This window comes from Anopheles stephensi, chromosome 3 (genome assembly GCF_013141755.1).
Source record: "Anopheles stephensi strain Indian chromosome 3, UCI_ANSTEP_V1.0, whole genome shotgun sequence".
Taxonomy (NCBI): Eukaryota; Metazoa; Arthropoda; class Insecta; order Diptera; family Culicidae; genus Anopheles; species Anopheles stephensi.
In genome coordinates this window covers 82,484,313-82,504,195 of record NC_050203.1, presented here as the reverse complement: position 1 = coordinate 82,504,195, position 19,883 = coordinate 82,484,313, and the positions used below count along the sequence as shown (strand labels likewise).

Here is a 19,883-nt window from a genome sequence, read left to right as displayed (position 1 = left end):
GCGGAAGGTTTTCCGTTTTGTAATTGTTGCTTATCATGTTCGCAGGTGCTGTATCATTGTTTGAAGCCGTATTTTGGGGGAAAGTAAGTCGTGGTAAAAGGTGGTCACAATGCAATGTGTAGCACGCGCACCGTTGTTCCGGAAGTCGGATTTGAGATTTGGAAGGATTTTTGTTCACACGGTTATGGTCGTGAGTCAGTGTTGTTATCGAGGTAATAGGTTTTGAGCTTGCGCTGTACACATTAGCTTAACAATTGGGTTATCCCGCATTTTACCATAAGATGTACTAGCTCTATAGGATAGTATACTACCCCTGGAGTTCATCTGTATCTCTGTATCTACCAGTCAATGTTAAAGGGGACTCACCTCTGATCGTAGACTCTGATCTGTTGCGAAAGAAGCTTGATAGGGAATGAAAGTGCTGTCAATGTTGGGATCAACTCGACATTGTTTAGTGTGAGCTATTCGAGCAGCTGGCCTACGGTAAAGTGCTAAAACGAGAGTAAAAGCGTTCTTCGGATATTGTAACTTTCTTGAAGCATCATATTCCAGCATCTTCGGTGATTACGCGTTTTTTTTCTGGAGAATGACACATGCTTCGATTTTATTCAACCGTCTCTTACTTCCTCCATCGCTCTCTTTCGCTCGCTCGCTCCGTCTCTATCCAGGTTCCGCGAGTCATGCAAACCGCACACACAGCACAAAATAGGGGCTCTTTCACTATGGGCATCATTGACATTGAACATGTCATTCATTTCTTGTAACGACGAAAAGGGAGTGGGACCAAGAGAAAAAGAAAAGGAATTAAACGAATTTATGATACGCGCTTCACTGTACCAACCGACAGCAGCACTCAGCAGCAGCAGTGGCAGCAGCAGTGGCAGCAGCAGCTGAGTAAACCGAAACCGCAACAGTAGCAGCCTTTGTTGGTACGATTTTTTGTCGCATAAAATCTTCGTAAAAGAAGTTCAGTTTTTTTGTGGAGAAAAAGTAAATTAGAACCTTCTTCTTCTTCTTCCTTGGCACTACAACCTCGAGAGAGGTCTCGGCCTGCCATTTCTGGCTTTCTGTGACTTGATTTTACCCGTAGCAAAGTAGTCAGCCCTACGTACGGTGAGGAGGCGGTCTGGATGGGATTTGAACCCCGGCCCTGCCACCGGACCGAACCCGAACAGAGCCTGAGACATCCTAAAATTGCATCCAGTGGCGATCACTTCCTCGTCGGAACCTTTGCCTTATAATTCCCTAAACCGAGCGTCCGTAGCGCCTTCGTCAATACTTCGTCAGTCATCGTCAGGCCTTAAAGAGCTTCGAACGCACAATTTGACGCCGATAATTACTTCGCGATATAAGTTGTTTCTGGGAGGATTGTTTGAAAAATATATATAGAACTTTTTATCGCTTTTTCCCACACAAACACACACACACAGACATCTTTTCCACTCTATAAATAATCTCTGTCTGTCTCTCTCTCTCGCTCTTCATCATTTTTTTACGATTCGTTTTGGGGAATTTTTAATATTGATCTAGTAGTCCTAACGCATCATGTAATTCGTATTCGTATAAAATAGACCTCACGGGTGGGGGGAGGTTCTACTGATTCCTTCCCTTTTACACAAGCAGTCACACAACAAAATGCAACCAACAACAAGCTTCGGGTGTTGCGTGTGTGTGGTGGTTCTTAGATTGAATCAACCTTTTTTGAAGAATAACTTAACTTAACAAACACACACTCACATTGTTTGCGCTGTTTCGCCTCATCACATGCGCGCGTCCCCGTGTAGTTATGATAGACAGTAGACGAACGTTACGTTTAAATTCGCACACGATGATCGTTTGCACCGTCGGCTAGTGTGTGCGGTTTCTTTTGGTAGTTATACATATATATATGAATATACATATATTAGATATATAATATTTTACTTTGCGTTTAACGGGCTTCTCGCGCTTCTTTTACTTACAGCTCGTTTTGTATTTTAGCACGGAAAGGAAACTGGCGCTGATCACTGAACGAATGATCCAACCTACTGCTGCTACTAGTTACTACCATCGTGATATAAAGATCGCGGCGCAAATCTCGCATCTCCGTTGTAATCTTGTTGCGTTTACCGCCTCGGTCCTACACTAAATAGCTACACTAAATGTGCATTAAAATATGTTAAGATTTAAAACCATTCGCACACGCGCCATCATCCTTGGCATCGTACGATATCTGTGTTTTGTTTTTGCGTTAATAGTTAACAGTGATCCCGTTTGCCAGCATGCACACACAGTTTTTGTTTAACGATTTAAAGCACATTAAATCGACCGACGACGACGACGACGATGATACCTAATTACCCTTCGAGCGCTACCTGCATTCGAGAAGCTAATAAAAGACGTGCTGTTTGTACGAACCCAGGTCCAACCGACGGGTAAGCAAATTCGATGAGCAGCCGGGGTATAAGTTATACAGACTTGAAAGGGAGAGGAACTTAGCTAGGCTAACCTGGAGAGCTTGGACCATACTACTCACCCATTTTCGCAACACTGTCCACTTAGTAAAGGGTGTATATCGCGATTGCCAACATGATTTCGATATACGGTGATGAGTGTTCTGTTTCTGGTGTGCAGATCGGAAAGTACAGCGTGGTTATGTACAGCAAATGTAGTCTCTATAGGGGAGGGGCAGGTTCACCCAAACATGGGGTAAAGATTGAGCGCGGGTAAGCAACATGCAGGTAAGCCAAGCTTGGGTTTTTTGTACATTTAAGCAGATAAACACAACCACTGTAATGTGTGTTGCCCCTCCCTAACCGAGAGGACTCGTAGCAAGCATGAGTATCAACTTTACAACATGAGATAGATTAATCCACTAACAGCAACACACGCCATTCACGCCATCGGGTTGCGCTTCGAGATTTAACATTTTTGGTGGACCGCGTCCTATCGAGCTAGCTATCTATATGGCTTTCGTGCGAACCAGAGTGCTGAGTGGGGGGGGGGGAGAACGACGAAACCCCAACTCGATACCTAAACAAAAAGTTCAACCCGTAACCGTATCGGTTCATAGGTTCGCGTGATGATGCGAATGGTGCGAATGGGAAGATACGGCCGGCAACGAGGAGGGCCCGGTTGACAGGCTGCCCGACCCGGAACTTCCTCCACCGAGTATTTGCTCCTGCAGCTCGATCTTGATGCGAATGTCTTCGCGTTTCTGCTGAATGTGCAGCAGCTCCTCGCTCAAATCGTTGCATATTCGGAGCAGCAGTAAATTTTGCTCCTTCAGCTGTTTCAACACATCCGGCATAACGGGCGGCGGATCGTTCGCCTTGAACCGCACCTGCCTCAGACTGTCACTCAGTGCCGATATACGCTTGTCGTAGTCGCCCGACACCACCGCGGACGATTCAACGCTGCGCGACGTTACCAGGGGCGGTTGTTGCTGGTGCGGTGGTGACTGAGAACCGCGAGCCGCCAGCCGACCGTCGGTGTGCGGTTTGCGGTACACCTCGAACGCGCTGTTGCGCGGTTGGTGCATGACGAGCGATTTCGGCAGCGTGCCGGAACCGCGCGGTGTGGAATGATGCGTCATGTTGCCGGCCGCGTCCAGATGAATCGTTGTGACGTTGCTCGAGTCGCCCATTGACTGGAAGAAAGAAAGCACACCGGGGTCGTTATTTACTTGCAAAATCCTTAAACCGCTTACAGGGTGTTAGCAACCTCCCGTACCCCGATACGATGCGTTCCACCGGCACCGCTTGGGAAGTGGGTGAAGTCCGCGAATCCGTGCGCCTGCCGGTGACCGGTGCCGCTCGGTGCCTCACCGGTCGGCGTTACCCTCGGCGGCACTTCCGGCGGTGGTGGCATCTTGAGCGGATCGCTAATCGGTGCCACGGACGCGCTGTTCGTCGTCAGCTTCAGCTTGTTCAGATCCAAACTGCTGCTGCGCGTATGGCGATGGGTGGAGGGTCTTGGCGGGGGTAGGGGCGGTGGTGGCTGGGGCTGCTGCTGATCGATCGACTGCTTTTTCGGTAAACGCTCGATTGTGCTCGGTTGGGTGGTGGAGCCGGCCGACCCGGCACTGCAACTCGCCGCGAAACCGGACGCATCGAGCGATATGGTCATCGATTCGTTACCCGCGTGTGCCGGATGGGCCGCAGCGGAATCGCGCTGCGGTGGGGGCGGTATCGCACCGACCCCTTTCGACGGGGGCTTCTTCGGTTGCGGTCTTTGGATGGCACGTAGATCGCCACTGCTGGTGAGCGAGTCCCGGGGCGTGCTGTGATGGTGGGACTGCTGCTGTGATTGTGGCTGTTGGGCTGCTGACTGCTGCTGCTGCTGCTGCTGCTTGGGGCTGGAATCGTCCCTCGATTGTACCACCATCAGGCCACCAGTTCCGACCGGCAGGTCGCTGCCGTAGACTAGACTTCCATTATCGACTGCTTCGGCACCTGGAGAGATGAACAGGAACGAAGTTGCGATTTCGAGGGCCTGTGGGCAATGTACAAGCAGCACCGCTTGTATCACTTACCGACGGGTGTTACACGCAGCGGAACAGGATGCACGATGTGTGGATTGGACACGATCGCTTGCGTCGTTCGCTGCAGATCAAAGTTGACCGGCTTTGGACCCGGACTAGAGACGTTCGATGTGGGAGATTCCATGAATTTGGTCCATTCTTTCGTGGTTGAGTTCCACTCCTTTGAAAGAGCAAAAGAAAAGGATAATTACACCACGCGGCCGTCTTCTTCTTCGATCTCAACGTACCTTATTGGTTGGTTTAGTATTGGGCGGCGTTACCGTATGTTCGGCAGGCGGTTTCACCTTCTGCCCCGAACCGGTCACGTTCTGCTGTTGCGCTAGCACCGGTGGCGAAACGTTCGGTGGCGTTTTTCGACCGCCAGTCGTGGAGAGGGCCGTACTGCTGCTGTTGCTACCACTGCTGCTACCCTTCGTTGCATTCGCGACGGAAGCGGAACCAGTGCTGCTACCTATCCCGGTCGTCGACGACACGGAAGGTGGGCTGGTGTCGTGTGCTGCACCAGCATTAACATTCCCGCTCCCGGTCGAGGTAACCTTCGCGAAGGCTAGCGAGTCCGGTACCGGCACCATACGCTGGTAGTCTTTGTGTGCATCGAACCGCTTCCGGTTGCTGCTTTCCACGTTGTCATCACTTTCGAGATGCAGCAGATCAGCTTCGGCCGGTTCGGTTCTTTCGTTCGATGCGGATGTGTTCGCCGACGTGCTGGCTGCTGCTGCCGAGAGCTCGCCGGAAGCAGCGGCCGTAACTGCTCCGGTTGTGCCGGAAGTTCCACCCGAGCCAGCGCCTGGCTGCAGCAGCGAATGTTGCAGAAGCGTGGGCATCAGACAGGGTGGGAGTGTGGCCGGTACGGGGATGTTGTTGCGACGCAGCACCACCAGATGCATGGCGGCGGTGAACTCGGCCAAGTTTAGCGCTCCATCTCTCGTCACATCGCACATCTGCCAGATGTGCCGCAGTTCATCGATCGGGATGCGTGATTTTTCGAAAAATACTCTAAAAAGAGAGTGTCATTTTAGTACTAGCAGCTCTTTCCGTTATGGAGAGTGCGACAAAGAGACCTACCTTGCCACCGGTCCCGTCACCAGCCCGTGCACATCTGGCTGAATCGAGCGGAACTGCTTCAGATAGTAATCTTTCTGCGTTTGCGAAATCTGATAGAAATACTCGAGATCGATCTCCTGCTCGTCCTCGTCGCTACTGTGCCGATCGGACGATTCCTCTTCCGTGCCCAGCAGCTGCCGCTGCTCCTCGCACACCAACCCCTGCCACAGGGTCTGGTTGGCCCACGGACGTTCCGCCACACTGTTCGTTGGCGTCGGGCTGTCGCTTGCCGTACTCCACGCTTCGGGCGATCCACCACCACCACCACCGTGCCCTCCTCCGCCTCCTCCTCCTCCCACCATCGGATGGCTGTTGCCGATCATCACAATTCCTCCACCCTTCAGCATGCCCACCGTGTGCCGGTCGCGCTCACCGCGGATCATATTCACGGGATCATCGTTATGTTCCACCTCGGAATCGGTGCTGGGCTGGTCGGAGTTTGTCATCTCCCCACCGGTCGATGCACTGCTGTCCTGTGTGGTGGTGCTACCTCCAGCACCACCGCTACCCGCACCACCACCCGTCTTTAGTGAGGAGCGATTGTTTACCTCCGAGTAGCCATTTCGTTCCAGTGTGCCCGTCTGGCTACCGCCACCGGCAGCAACGGAAGCGGAAACGCTCGAGCTGATGGTAGAAGAGTCCGAAGCACCGGCCGGTCCTGTCACTGGATCGATCCAACTGAACTGGGGCAGCGGCAGGTTGACCGAGGTGGTGAGGATTTCTTCACGCAGTGGCACGGCTGCCTGGAAGGCGGCGATTAGCTTGAGACAGCCGTAAAACTGTTGTCGGGAAAAATGGAGCGCCGTCTGCGGGATGCCAGCCAGTGCCGTAATCTGTTTGGGGGGAGAAGGAAGATACGAGTGAGTCGGTGCGGGGACAGCAAGTTGACGTTTGTTTACTCCAAGATAAGCAATCTCTATGCAATCTATCAGTAATCTTCAAGCGAAGGAATTTGCTATCATGAAGCCCATCTTGACCTCCGGTTATTGTCTGTATGCTTGCAACATCCTTTCCTTCCTGGGCAAAAACGGGAACATTCAATTGAGAGCTCAACGTGTATGATGGACGAATCTGGGGCCGTATCGAATATTCATTCATAGTCTCTGATATCTCGTAGTTAACCTTGAGGACTTCTGCAGCAGTTCAAGGTCACTGTAGCATCGAACAAGAAAGAATGGAAGAAAGTCACATACGCCTCTGCGGCAAAGACTCTGTCCGAAACTGATTAATCCCTAAAGGAACCACTACAATGACTAGCCAAATGAGCTGTATGATCCCAGCGAGTTGGTCATGTAATGTGAATAACGCCGGACGATAAAGCCTTACGGTCAGCGAAAGGAATTGCAATCATTTCCATCATTTAGACGAAAAGTGTTGAAACCTACTCAATCTCTGAACTTACTTCAATCCATCAATCGGGAGCGGTCCGATGGCCGAGGCGATAACGGTGCCGGTCTTCACACGGCAGGACCGGGGTTCAAATCCCATCCATACCGCCTCCCCGTACTTAAGGCTGACTACTTTTCTACGGGTAAAATTGAGTCACAGAAAGCTAGAAATGGCAGGCCGAGAGACCTCTCGAGCTTGTAGTGCCAAGGAAGAAGAAGAAGAACTTACTCCAATAATCTTACGGCTCAAAAGCGCAACTGGTCGGCTCATTAAAGCTGAACATCATGCAAACGACTATCGTCGCACCGACCATAGCTATGATTCATGTATTGTAGACTCTAACAAAAAATCCAATAACTCATATGCAACCGTTTTTTATGCTTCCACCGAGTATTAACAGTCCATCTGTGGGTGAATCAAGCCATAGACAGCAGTAGGAAAGGCCAAAGCAAACGGACCTATATCGAGCAAGTCGCTTTAAATCCATTCAATAAACAAACAAACCCTGACCATGACCATATCGTACAGCATAACCGGTTGGATGTGCATTGAGGAACCATTTAGAAACTAGAACGCGCCTGTTGCATCCGCGTACGAGACCCGCGTGGTGTAGGAATCGAACAAAACAGAGCCCTCCCAAAGCAAACATTAGGAAAGAAAATAAAACCCACGTCTATAAATACCGTGCCGTGCCTAAAACACGAAACCCCCGAACCGACGCTATAGAACTGACCAGCGCCGCGACACCTGTGGCGGCGACCAAGGCTAGGGCTGCCGGTGGAAGGTTGCGTTGGTGTGTTGGGATTGTTTCGTTCGCTTACGCGCTCGTGCGCTAATCATAAATTATGTTTCTCCGCAGTGTCGTCGTCGTCTTCTCGGGGCGCGGGCCGGGTGTTTGGCCACCCTCTATCTTCCTCCAAAGTGTTCCTCTAATTGCGGGGGGGAAGCGTGTGCTATTATCATTAGATGATAGTGCGGTCGACCGCTACCAACCAAGCCGGCGATGGAAGCAGCAAAGAACGCACGACAATGTCCCCCAAGACACCAATGAAGTGTGTGCCATTGTTAATTGATGGTTTTTCCGGGGGTTCCGAAAGCCTTCCAAGAGCGGTGTGGAAAGCTACCGATACCACTCCCAAATACAAAGGAAGGACGGCAACCAGGACGAAGCCGAGAAGGACTTTTGAGGTCTTTCGCTTTTGCCATTTCCGATGGCGAGCGGGTGGTGCAATATGCAAAATCGAAAAGTGAAAGCAACGCTCTCGCATGGAATCTTGCCAAAAAAAGCAGCTGACAAACTAAGCGCACCCACATGTCCGGCGTAGTTTGTAGTTTGTCTCGTGGCCTAAGTCCAACCAGAAGCTTCATTTGGTTGAACGCTTCCTCACTGTGCCTGCCTGCATGTGTGTGTGTGTGTGTGTATTGTGCCAACTTCCTGTGCCTTTTATTCCTTCCTGTTCGAATTGCACAGGGCATCCGCCTTTTCGAGGCCATCCGGCCACAGCATGCATGTTCTTAGCTGATTCTATCGTCCTGTTCGCGTGTTTTCTATGTGTGTTTTTGCTTTTTGTTTTCTATTTTCCATCTCATGCCTTCGATTAACACACACACCAGGGTGATTCGCTTCAAGCTGCAAGTACACTGGCCGTCGTCCACTCTCCCGGTGGTGCTAATTTTAGATGAAAACGATTAAAACGCCAACATTGATGGTCACCCGGACCATACGGGTACGGGTCCACCCCGCGGGTTGCATGCATGCTCTGCCCTACCCTCTCTTCCTTGCGCCTTCGCTTCTACACTCACCTTGTTGATGGTTTCGTTGGACAGATTGGCCGAACGGAACAGTGAGGTAGCTTTAAGGGCCGGAATTTTCCCCGCACCGTCCGTTTCGCTGCAGATTTTGAACAGATCATTGTAGTACCGTAGTTCCGCTTCGCTCAGTTCGTCCATCGTGCCAAGCGCGAGTGCGAGAGAGCCAGTGGTCTCGTGCCGAAAAGGATGTTCCGAATCCGGTCGGGGGGAGATGTACTGCTGCTCGAGGAGTTTGCTGCCGATACGCTGGGGAACGCTGTTACATCCAAACTGCGCTTGGAGTAGCTGGACTGAGATGCGGGTTTTCACCCAGTCTGACCTTTGGCATGTAGCCCACGCAAACACACACACACACACACACACGCTCGACCACACTAATTTTACACTCAACACGCACAATAATGCACCGATGGCACGCAAGCGAGATGTGGTTGTGGTTTTCTTCGTTTACCCTACGTTGTGCTGTGCTTCTTCATCCAGCCCGGACTTGTCGGACCTAAACACGGTGCGGATACGGTCAAAGTGGCCGGGGGTGAGGGCGCAACAATTTAGCAAACAATCAACCAACTCTCCCCGATTCGGTCACATACACGTATACGCACGCACGGATTGTACGTACATTGGCACACAGTTACTACCCCTGCGGGGGTAGGGTTTGGGAATTGGTCCACACAATTTGATGCACTTCCTTTGTCCACCCGCTAGCAGCACTTCCGCTTCCGTTCCGCAGGAATGCGTGCTCGAGGGTGCTGAAAAGTGGACCACAGTCCTTCCAGGAAAATGATTCAGATACACCTGTTCCCGAAACAGCAGGCAGCCTATCCTTTTCCGCGAAACGATGGCCACACACCACAAGCACACGCACGGTTTTCCTCCTAGCTGACGTCGTGAATGTTTGCTCCGGCCGTACGGTTAACTCCTGCTAGCGCCATCGAGTGTAAGGAAGCAGTGGTTGGAAGAAAAGGAATTCGATTTGATACTTCCTTTACGATCACGGGCACGGCCACTGCACTAACTCGGCTGGCACGATTTCTCGGTGCTTCCCGTGTGCACCCGAAAGTAGTAGTATGTATAATTCGTATATAGTGTACGTGCTGCGCTGTTTTGCTGTTTTCCTTATTTTCCTTTTTTCCCTTTTTTCAGCTGCTCGCACATATGACGGGAAGGTGACAGCTCAGCAACGCACAGTGGAATAGCCATGCGGTCATGCGGGTGAATATTTTATTTTACCCATTTTTAATCATCAACAAATTAAACTTAAAATTTATCAACAATTTGATTGTTTGTAGCAGCGAAAAACTAAATGAAAGGCGAAAAATTAATTGCAACTCCAGAAAATGTGAAAATTCCCCTCAATCGTAAATAAAACCCGTTGCTTGTGATTTGATCGATTTCTTCATCGACTTAGCTTCATCGATTCGTCGATTCCGTGCGCCATTCGTGACGTTTCCGAAGCAAGACAGAAGCGCGTTGACAGATTTCCCTAGAATACCACATTACTGAACTGCGAAGTGTTGTGAAATAAGGTATCGTCTTTTTCCGCTCGCGAAGAGCTTCCGAAAGCGAAGCGCGTCCATTCAGCTTTTTAGCACATACCACGCTGGCCAGTTTGTGATGAGGAATATTAGTGATCATGCACTGAAGATGTTGTTCCCATTGGTCATTGCTAGCGCTGGCAAGCAAGTGAAATCACCCACCGTTCCATCGTGCTCTGTTGCTGCTGTTGCTACTGCTGCTACCCTTGGCGAATCTTCCCGCCGCAATTTGCTGGCACTGTGCGGCAGCACCTCCTGACGGAAAGGCTACGACAACGACCGTCTGTGAACGGGTAGAAACAAATTTGTAAGCCCTCAAAAAGGACGTCCTAAATAGGCACACTCGGATTGCTTTCACAAGTGCATTCGATTCGCGTTTTGCTGTGTGTTTTTGCATCGCTCGCTCGCTCCGCCAGATAGTGGAAGTTGTGTGGTGCTGAAAATAAATCGAAGGCGCGCGCCTATCATCTATCGTAGCAGGCAAGCGGTTTATGTTGGTTCGGTTTGCTGTGTAGTGCTGTGGAAAAGCAAGCACAGCTCCTGGGGAAGGCCAACGGAGAGATACGCAGCGAATTAAAAAAGAAACACACATCGTTCATCGTACGAGTCAGCACACACTTACGGCACGGTGACGTACCCATACAACCTTGGAAGTGCGATAGTGGTACGACCTAAAGAGCGACGTAATCGAGGACTGTTGTGTGCAAACGGAACAGTGCGAAACAGTGCCGTGTTCGGCAGAAAGGATAAAACGACGCAGATTTGATTGGAGTTGGTGCATTTTCCAGCATCCTTCTCCCGGCAGAGGAAATTCATCATCATCCTGCACACCATGGAATATTCTAGCAACGACGTGAAGCAACTGTTCAGGTAAGAGAAACACAGATGCATGCGCTTTATACCCCTTCTCCCAAGTGTGTGCGTTAAGCTTCGCGTAGACGGGACATACTTTTGACAGGCGACTTTTGACAGCTCCAGCGACCTATTGTTCTCAAGTCGCCGGCTTGTAACCCGATGTATGCGGGAAACATGCCGGCGACACGGATGACGGATCGGGGATGTGGTGGTTAGCACTGGTAGGTTGGGGAGTTGAACTGTTGTGCGATGAACAGGCAGCACATAAATTTAAAAATTCACCGTTATAATTTTTGTTTGTTTGAAAATTCCTTAATCTTCTAGAAATGAAATAGAAAAATGATTGTAGATTTTTAATAACACAAAGCACTGTAAAAAACTTGAAACTAAAAGCCACTCCAATATTTTTTGTGCATGTAAAGTTCTCCCTATAAGCTTTTAAACTGTACCGAGTAATACTTTATACATCTTTGTTCTATAAAATATGAGTTTCTATCAATATAAGCTCTCTAAAATTAACAAAACATTACGTTTTTAATATACTTTTACGTTAAAATACAAATATATTTCATACTGCATGTATCGGGATATTTGTATATACTCAATACTATAAGCTATTTTGTCTCAGTGTCAGCATGAGAGTTTTATTTAATACTTGATGGCTTCAAAAGCGAATTTCCTTTTGTTGAAATAATTATTAAGGCGATAAAAATGAACGTATATCGAATTTAATAGTTTACCTTGAAGCCATAATTGATTCGATCCTATCCACAGTGATAAACACAGTGGAGTTATTTTTTTTGGGGCATTTGACAGCTACAGCTGCATGTAGCCGCTGCTACCACAGGAGGGGTCGAAAACGGTAGCTACGAGGACGCGTCTGACAGCATACAAGAACAAAGGAAAATCGGTGGTTGTCAAAAGTATCCCGTCAAAAGTATGTCCCGTCTACGGCCGGTTTTAGGCGATGACAGTTTAGGATTCGCTAATTGGCGGAACTCCGAAAAGTTCGTCCATCAAACGTTTTTTTTTTATGGTTGCATTTTGGCCAGTGCATCATATTGGAAGCCATATTGGCGTCAGGAAAGAAACCGCGTGGAAATCCGATTTCACCATCCTGCGACAGAGTTGTGAGTTGTGTACGCGGAACAGTTTTTATTATGGCGATGACGTTTGGTGTGAGAGAGTGTGTGTGTGATTGTGTTGGGGTGAGCTGAAACGACACGCCTTGTCTCTTTCTTTCCGAAGCGCGTGTGTGGTGTTATTTTCCTCGTGGTTAGTTAAAATAGAGAGAAAAAAAAACCATTCGTAATGCATGCTAATCGTACACAAAAGAACACAAAACAATTGATATGCTCAAATTTAAAGAAAAAAGAATAGAATGAAGAAGCGTTCGGAGTCGATAAGAAATGTGTGTGCGAGCTGCCGTTCGTCACGTATGCACTGACGATTCTCGTTTCACCTTCGTTATGTGCATGCATGTGTGTGTGTGTGCGCACGTAAGTTTACAGGACTCAGTCGCATGTTGTGTTTTGGTTTTTGTCAACCGAATGTTGCTCAACGCGTGCCGCGGACGGGAAGCGAAAGATGCGTTAATGCGTAGTTACAATCGGCTTATTTTTGGTTCTGTATCTGGATTAGATTGGTGGTTATGTTCGGTGTTGTTGACAACATATCAACAACTTACAAAAAACTCCCCGTGATTGAATTGTGGAACAGTTTTTGGTCAAAACAGTCCAAGGAACGGTCAACACGATAATACTGAGGAAAGAAGTTGGAGATCGTGAGGTTCTTCTGATTACTGACCTGAATCAATTTGGCTTTTACCTCATATTCTACCTTGCTGGAGAAAAAAGGAAATCTTCGAAAGCGGACCAGATCCCGGGCAAACGAGAGTCCTGTTGCTTCCTGTAATACAGCAAAATGTCTCGATTCCAGGCCCAATTTAAATCCCTAAGACTTTGAGGCTACTAAAAATATGTTGCTATAAAATGAGCCTTGTAACCAACGTAAGACCATCCATGAAGAGGAGGTGGCAATATTCTTGGAGAATGAATGCTCCTTGTATTTACGATTCGATCAACATTTCATCCATGGAGCTATCTGTAGCTATTTTATTCACCTGGATGTTCATATTTTGTCCATTTTGATAAATACGCAAGATGGTGAAATATCTTGGTGGTATGGTGGATTTCCTCTCCTAGGACATTTCCCTAGTCATTTTCCTCCTTATCTATATCTCTAAAGGTAAATTTATTGAATATTGAAATCGATTTACTTCGTCGATGTAAAATATAACATTTTATGAGTAATTTCTAGGGCCAATAGTGAGGAACGATAAACTCCAACTACAGGTTCTCTTAGAGTTCGCTCTACAAAATAAAAAAAAATCCTCAAGCGTTCCGTTTCACCTGCGTTATCAGATGACTGAAAGGTGGAGAAGTGTGTTTTGCTGGTAATGCTTGCATATGATTTTCAAGTGTGCTATTTTACCGGTAATCCTAATTGAGAAGGCGTTACAATTCTCACCGTGCGATAACGAACCTCTCCCTTCTCGCATGTGTATAGAGCGATAACAGAAGTTGCTGAAAAAGAAAACAGCCATGATTAGATTTGCGATGTAAACATGGATTGTGGGGAAAGGGAAAACAAAATTCATCGTTTTAGATAGCTTTTTTTAATCTTTTTAACATTGTTTCTAATCTTTTCTTCTCCTTCTCGCTCGAACAGATCCGTCTACACCCTGGTGAAGGTACAGGATGAACAGAAAGCGACACTCACGGTGGACGACATCCTGCAGCCCAGCTTCCAGCTAAGCCATCGCGTCCTCGTCTCGCAGTGCATTCAACTGATGTTCGAAGATTTCGAGTGCGTCGGCCAGAAATCGCGCGAAATCCTATGGCGCAAGGGATACTACGATGTGGTTTCGGTGCTGAAACGGCAGAAGGGTCGTGCGCATGTGGCCGCCCTTCAGCACGCCGCCGATCGGGTGATCCGTGAAGGGATTAACTATTTCAAGGCGATCGTGCTGCGTTTCGAGCAAATCTTTAACCTGGATTCGTTGCGCTATCTGGTCGATTTTGCGCTGCTGGAGGACACTGATATTGAAGCACTGCGTGAGGAACCCTCGTGCTATGCGCTGCTGCAGCTACAGACGAAAGGATGATGCTGCGGCAAAAGAGCTTTACACCAAGCAGGAAATATCGTACGCACTCGAGACGATTCATGCGCTGTTGATTTCGTTGGGCGACTTGCATCGCTATCAGCTCGAGTTTGGGCTCGGCAATCGTTTGGAGGTGCGGGACCGAACGCGCAAATACTATCTGGAGGCGTTCAAGCTGAATCCGAAGGTTGGGATGGCGCAGAACCAGCTCGGAATGTTGGTCGGAGGCCAGAACGGGCATCTGGACGCGGTGTATCACTATCTGTACTCGCTTTGCTGTGCGATTCCGTTCGAGTGTAGCGAAACGAACGTGAATGTGATTTTCCAGAAGAACATCCGCCATCTGGAGAGCGGCGCAAGAGGTGATCTGGCGAACAGTGGCGGGATTGTGGATGGGAACGACGAGCTGGTGGACCAGTTTATCGCCACCTTCCTGCTCGTGGTGGACGTTTTCTTCTACGATAAGGTAGTGACGGATTTTACCGCCCTGTGCCATTCGGTGCTGACGGAGTTTAAGAAGATCTTGAGCATTCGGCAGCTGTTGGAGGAATACTATCTGACGGACGATATGCTGTTCAAGATCGTGTCGATCCTGTTTTTCTGCATGCATCGCATCAAACTGATCAACTCGGACAAGATCTACAGCCTGAACGCGTTCCTGGTGGCGCTCTGCTCCGAGCTGCTGCAGTGGTGTACGGCTAGCTTCGAAAAGTTCACCAGTGAGCACAGCCGGGAGGATGCTCAGTTCCAGGAGATGTATCTGCGCCGGTACCAGCGTTACAGTGCGCAGGTACACCGTGCCCGGGACATGGTAAGGAGCGGGACGACGATGTACTGTAAGGATCAAAAGTCTTCGTCCGGCGTGGAGGAGGGCACGGGCAGTCAGGATAGTCCGCGGTAACAAGGAGAACGAAATGGCGAACCACGTTGGTTCGTCGATCATGGCGGTTCCGCCGAAGAATAATGGTGGCGGTGAAAATGGTCGTACTAGAAGCGCCAACAGTCGGCAGAAGAAACATTCCCGTCGCCGTAGACGTGCGTATTCGAACGAAACGGATTCCGAGGATGGAGAGCGCTACGAGGACGAGGATGTATCGGAGGACGATTACTACCATCGTTCCGAGACGGAGTCCACCAATAGCAGCAGTGAGGAGGATGAGGAGGAGGAGGAGGACGACGAAGGAAGAGGAAGAGGATGATGACGTGATGTCACTGTCGAGCTACGGATCGTACGATGAATATTCGGGCGAAGAGGACGACGAGCCTCATCGCCGTGCTCGTTCCGACGACGAAGATAGCCACAGCACCAACGAGCAGCAAAATGAGGACGATCAGCCTCAGCAGCAGCAGCAGCAGGACGTCGAGCTCGCTCCGGAGCAGTTGAAGTTCAAGAAGCGCTATCAGAAGATGGACCCGAACGTTGTGCTGGAATTCGCGCAGACCGAACGTACGATGCGCTCGCTGAAGATCCTGTTCGATTGGTTGCTGTGCAACATGGACGTGCTGCACAACTGCTACCAATCGAACCCGGAGTTTCTGCACAACATCATGAAGCTGCTGAACAGCTTCAATTTGGATTTCTTCACCAACCGGTTCTACTTTACGCGCGATCTGATCACCGTGCCGGGGTTGCGCGACGATCTGCAGGAGATCTTCAACGTGCGCCGCACCATTCCGCTGCGGGAGGACATCGCGATGAAGCGGTTCCCGCTGTTCGAACCGGCCCAGGAGGGTTTGCTGTGGGAAACGCCGTACAAGTTGGGCGTTTCGCAAGAGGATGAAAGCTTCCTGCGGTTGATGAAAATGGTCGACTTTGGATTTGCCGTGTGCAAGTCGAAGAAGTTCGACTATTGCTTCCTACCGAAGGTGCGTGCGTTCAAGGTGCGGATCGGTTTTCACGGTGGAAGCGGTGGTAGCAACCAAGGGCGTAACAAGAGCAAGAACCAGCGTAACGGTGGAAAGCAGCGTCGAAAGGGGGGCGATACGGGCGGAATGGGAAGAAACGCTAGAAATGTCCGAGATTGGCATGTTATCGGTGGTGGTGGTGGTGGTGGTGATGCGGGAGGTAAAACCACCTCCCGTGGGCTTTCCTACAGTCAGTCGCGTTCGGGTCGCGCGGTGAAAGCATCAGCTGCTGGCGAGGAGAAAAATCGTCGTCCGAAACCGACCGAAGCGATGACTCATCATGATGTGGTTGTTACGCGTGACGTTAGCAAGCGTCAGCGTAACCGAATGCGCAACAAGAACGGCCATCAGCATGGAAGGGATGAGTATCCTGGACTGCCGGACGCCCAGGAACCGGCTCCGACATTGTTCACGAAGAAAGGATATCTGCACAACCGTGGCAATGGAATGCTGATGCAACGAGGTGCGGGAGAAGAGCTGCAGCGCGGTGGCGAGAGGAAGGATGCACGGCCACAGGAGAAGGGTGACATCAGCGCTATTATGGGTCAGCTGTGGTTGCGGAATGAGGTCGAAACGCTCGAATCGAAGGTAAGAGGAGTATTCCGGAGTTGAGTAGCGTATTACAGGGTTTCTCGGGTCAGTCTCGGACATGTCAACCTGGAAACCCCTGTACAACATGCGAAACATCCTAATATAAAGTTTATCCCCATATTTTCAGGTTAACAAGCGAGCTGGAAATGTAATCTTGACCCCGTATCTGGTGCTAGACTCGAAGTGTCTGACCGAGTACACTTCCATCGTGAAGAATTTGATCAAAACGAAGAAGTTTGTCGTTTTGATTCCTGGTGCTGGTACGTTTCTAAGCGTGCTGCCTATGTGTGGTGTGTTGAATCGTGTTAAAATGTATTATTGCTTATTTTTCCAACAGTTTTGGGTGATCTGGACGAGTTGAAAAAGCACAGCGAAGGTGCACGAAACGCCATCAAGTGGTTGGAGATTGAGTTTAGCAAGGGCAACCGTTTCCTGCGTGCGCAGAAGAATCATGAATCGTTGCCGATGCCGCTGGTGAAAATTCCGAAAAAATTGGGTAAGTTCGAGTGCTGTAAATGCGATCGTTTCCAGTCTATTGAATAATAACACAAATTCTCTCTCCTTTTCGTTACCAAAAAAAAAAAAAACAAAAAAAAACAGATCGTGAAGGTGCGGTGTTCAATCAGATCGTGCAGTTCTGCAACCACATCGTTACGAACCAGGCCGATAATGATAGCGACATCATCACCTACCTGTCGGGAGACAGTCTGCAGGAGAAGAAGCTGTGCAACGGTAGCAGCTACATCGGCATCCTCGAGGCCATACCGGTCAAGTTCGAGCAGATAGTGACGTTCTATTCCAGCTACAAACGGAAATGAACCACCCGGTGTTGGTTGCCCAGCGCGTCCTCGGCCGAACGAGCGTGTGTGTTGGTCTCTTTGTGGTCTCTGAAACAACCTCTGCAGCGAACAAACCAGTAAAACGGGCAGAAGCAGAACGTAACAGCGCATCTAAAGCAAACCAGCCAATTCATTCCACTCTCTCTCTCCCACCACACACACACACACACACACCCTCTTCACAAAACACACCATCCGGGGGGGGGGGGGGGGGGGGGGGTTTGCCCGTGGCCCCGGCCCGTCGACCATCGTCAAAGCCTTTCATGCTGTACTGCCATCCCGCATCTCGGGGGGTCTGGATAGTAAAGAAGGAGCGGTGTATGGTGTAACGGGGGTGTGGAAGAGAGGATACGGTGTCCTCTCAGTTAATTCCACCATCAAAAAACCCCCCAACTGATGTATGTGTGTGTGTGTGTGGTGTGTGTGTTTCTTCCATCTCTCCATCTTCTGGACATTCACACATCAAACGAAATTTCGGATGGCTTGTGTTGTTCGGATGTTGGTGTCCCGTGTCCGGATTGTTTGGAAAGGTTTTCTCATATCCGGAGGGACAGACGGCAGTTGGTGGGGTGCGTCAAAGATAGAGGAACAAAGCAACAACATCAGCAAGGACTAAGCTAAAGAAAGAGGGAGAGAGAGAGCAAGATGTGAGGCAACGCTGTGAAGGAGAGATACATTAAACAAAAAAAATTGTCGTTAGGAAGAAGATGATTTGTTGGTGCGTAAGGGGGCGGAATGGGGATGAAAAGAAGAAAAAGCAAACATCATTTGTGTGTAGGAAAGCAAACCGCGCTTGCCGTGTAGTTTAACAAAGCCCCCCCACCGGGAGAAATGCATCTGTGTGAGTGTATGCAGAACTTACTCTTTGGGGAGGAAGAAAAACACTACTTTGGAAACAAAACCCCCCCTGCCGCAATCCATCTGTGTGATCCTTTGAAAGACGCCAGTTGTTTGATTGGTTAAAATTGGACGAAAACAAACAAACAAAAAGCGCAGCGCGTCCTAGGTTCGTACGAACGTACACCACCATTCCGGGAAAACCATCTGAAACCGTCATTCATCGTTCCTCCTCTATCATCGAACAGCAGCAGCAGCAGCAGCAGCGAGAACGTGCGCGCTTTGTGCGGAACAACAGGTGCTGCTTGCTATAATTGTTTCATTCTTCATTATTCTTTAATTTTAATCATATAAAATTGAGTTCGGCATAGCAAAAGAAGACAACAACAAAAACTTTAACACCTACTTCAGTTATTCTCTTACGGTCATTTTCGTTTCATTAAGTTAAAAACGGTCCAGAATTGTTGGTAGTTGGGCAGGAAACCATCGTCATGCAATTACTATTCATCTATTCAGTCAGTAAACGACTCATTCATGCTTCCTTCGTATAGCCACATCCGCGTACAAGCGTAAATTAATTTCTCCCTACGTTTAGTGTGATCACAGGCAAATATTGGATCTCAAGACTTCATCTACGATTTGTTCCATTTTCAATTCTCGATCATTTCCGATGAGTATTAAATGGCGGGGGGGCTGCTTTGTCCTCCGTATCTTTCTTTGAAAGGAGGTACAGCTCTTTTTGCTAGCAAGGAATAGACCGTGATCAAATTGGGATAAGATAGTTGAACATACCTTAGTTTGGAATGTCGAGACTGATTCCTTATTGCTTGCTCACAACTACTCGCTGGTGAAACAGCATCAAACCTGCAAAAGAAAAGAAAAGGAAAGTCGTAAAATTATGTTTCAAATAATCGGCCCTTTATACACGCAACAGCAGAACAGGACGAAACCCTCTCGCTAATTTCCCCTTCCCAATGATAATGATAGTGACGAATGATGGCTTATGGGCTTATGTTTTAAAACCGTTACCCTACTATCTTAATTTCTACCTGCCGAGCTCGCACTAAATAAAAATCCCAATATGATGGAATACATCGTGCGTGTCCATTTAATTTAAGGCTAAGTAAATGACGTCCGAACGGTGGCCCGGCCTTACATGAGCTTGACAGTCAGATTTAGAGTCTTCTGAATGGCAGAAGTTGGTGGAGTTGGTTACTTTCCATGATTGTTCTGATTCATTGTCCGTTGATTGATACTCTGCTTCGTAGTCGCCTGAATCTCTGAGGATATCTGACCATGAAAGAGCGACCTTATCATCCGTTTCCTGCAAT

At 48.9% G+C, this 19,883-nt stretch overlaps 2 protein-coding genes across 2 annotated transcripts; one reads left to right on the top strand and one right to left on the bottom strand.

Moving 5' to 3' along the window:
* Positions 1-571: 571 nt before the first annotated feature.
* Positions 572-9,987, bottom strand: LOC118513669 (ralBP1-associated Eps domain-containing protein 1). The gene is made up of 6 exons (XM_036059770.1): positions 8,819-9,987; positions 5,588-6,459; positions 4,750-5,518; positions 4,514-4,682; positions 3,712-4,433; positions 572-3,628 (listed from the first exon to the last, which is right to left on the bottom strand). Exons 1-6 carry the CDS (start codon positions 8,963-8,965, stop codon positions 3,047-3,049), a joined length of 3,261 nt encoding a protein of 1,086 aa, XP_035915663.1. The 5' UTR covers positions 8,966-9,987; the 3' UTR covers positions 572-3,046.
* A 319-nt stretch (positions 9,988-10,306) lies between these two features.
* Positions 10,307-19,644, top strand: LOC118513668 (protein SMG5). The gene is given in 8 exon segments (XM_036059769.1): positions 10,307-11,232; positions 13,948-14,376; positions 14,378-15,272; positions 15,274-15,560; positions 15,562-16,873; positions 17,004-17,136; positions 17,214-17,372; positions 17,477-19,644. Coding segments are annotated over 8 exon segments (3,471 nt in total). The 5' UTR covers positions 10,307-11,194; the 3' UTR covers positions 17,695-19,644.
* Positions 19,645-19,883: the final 239 nt, after the last annotated feature.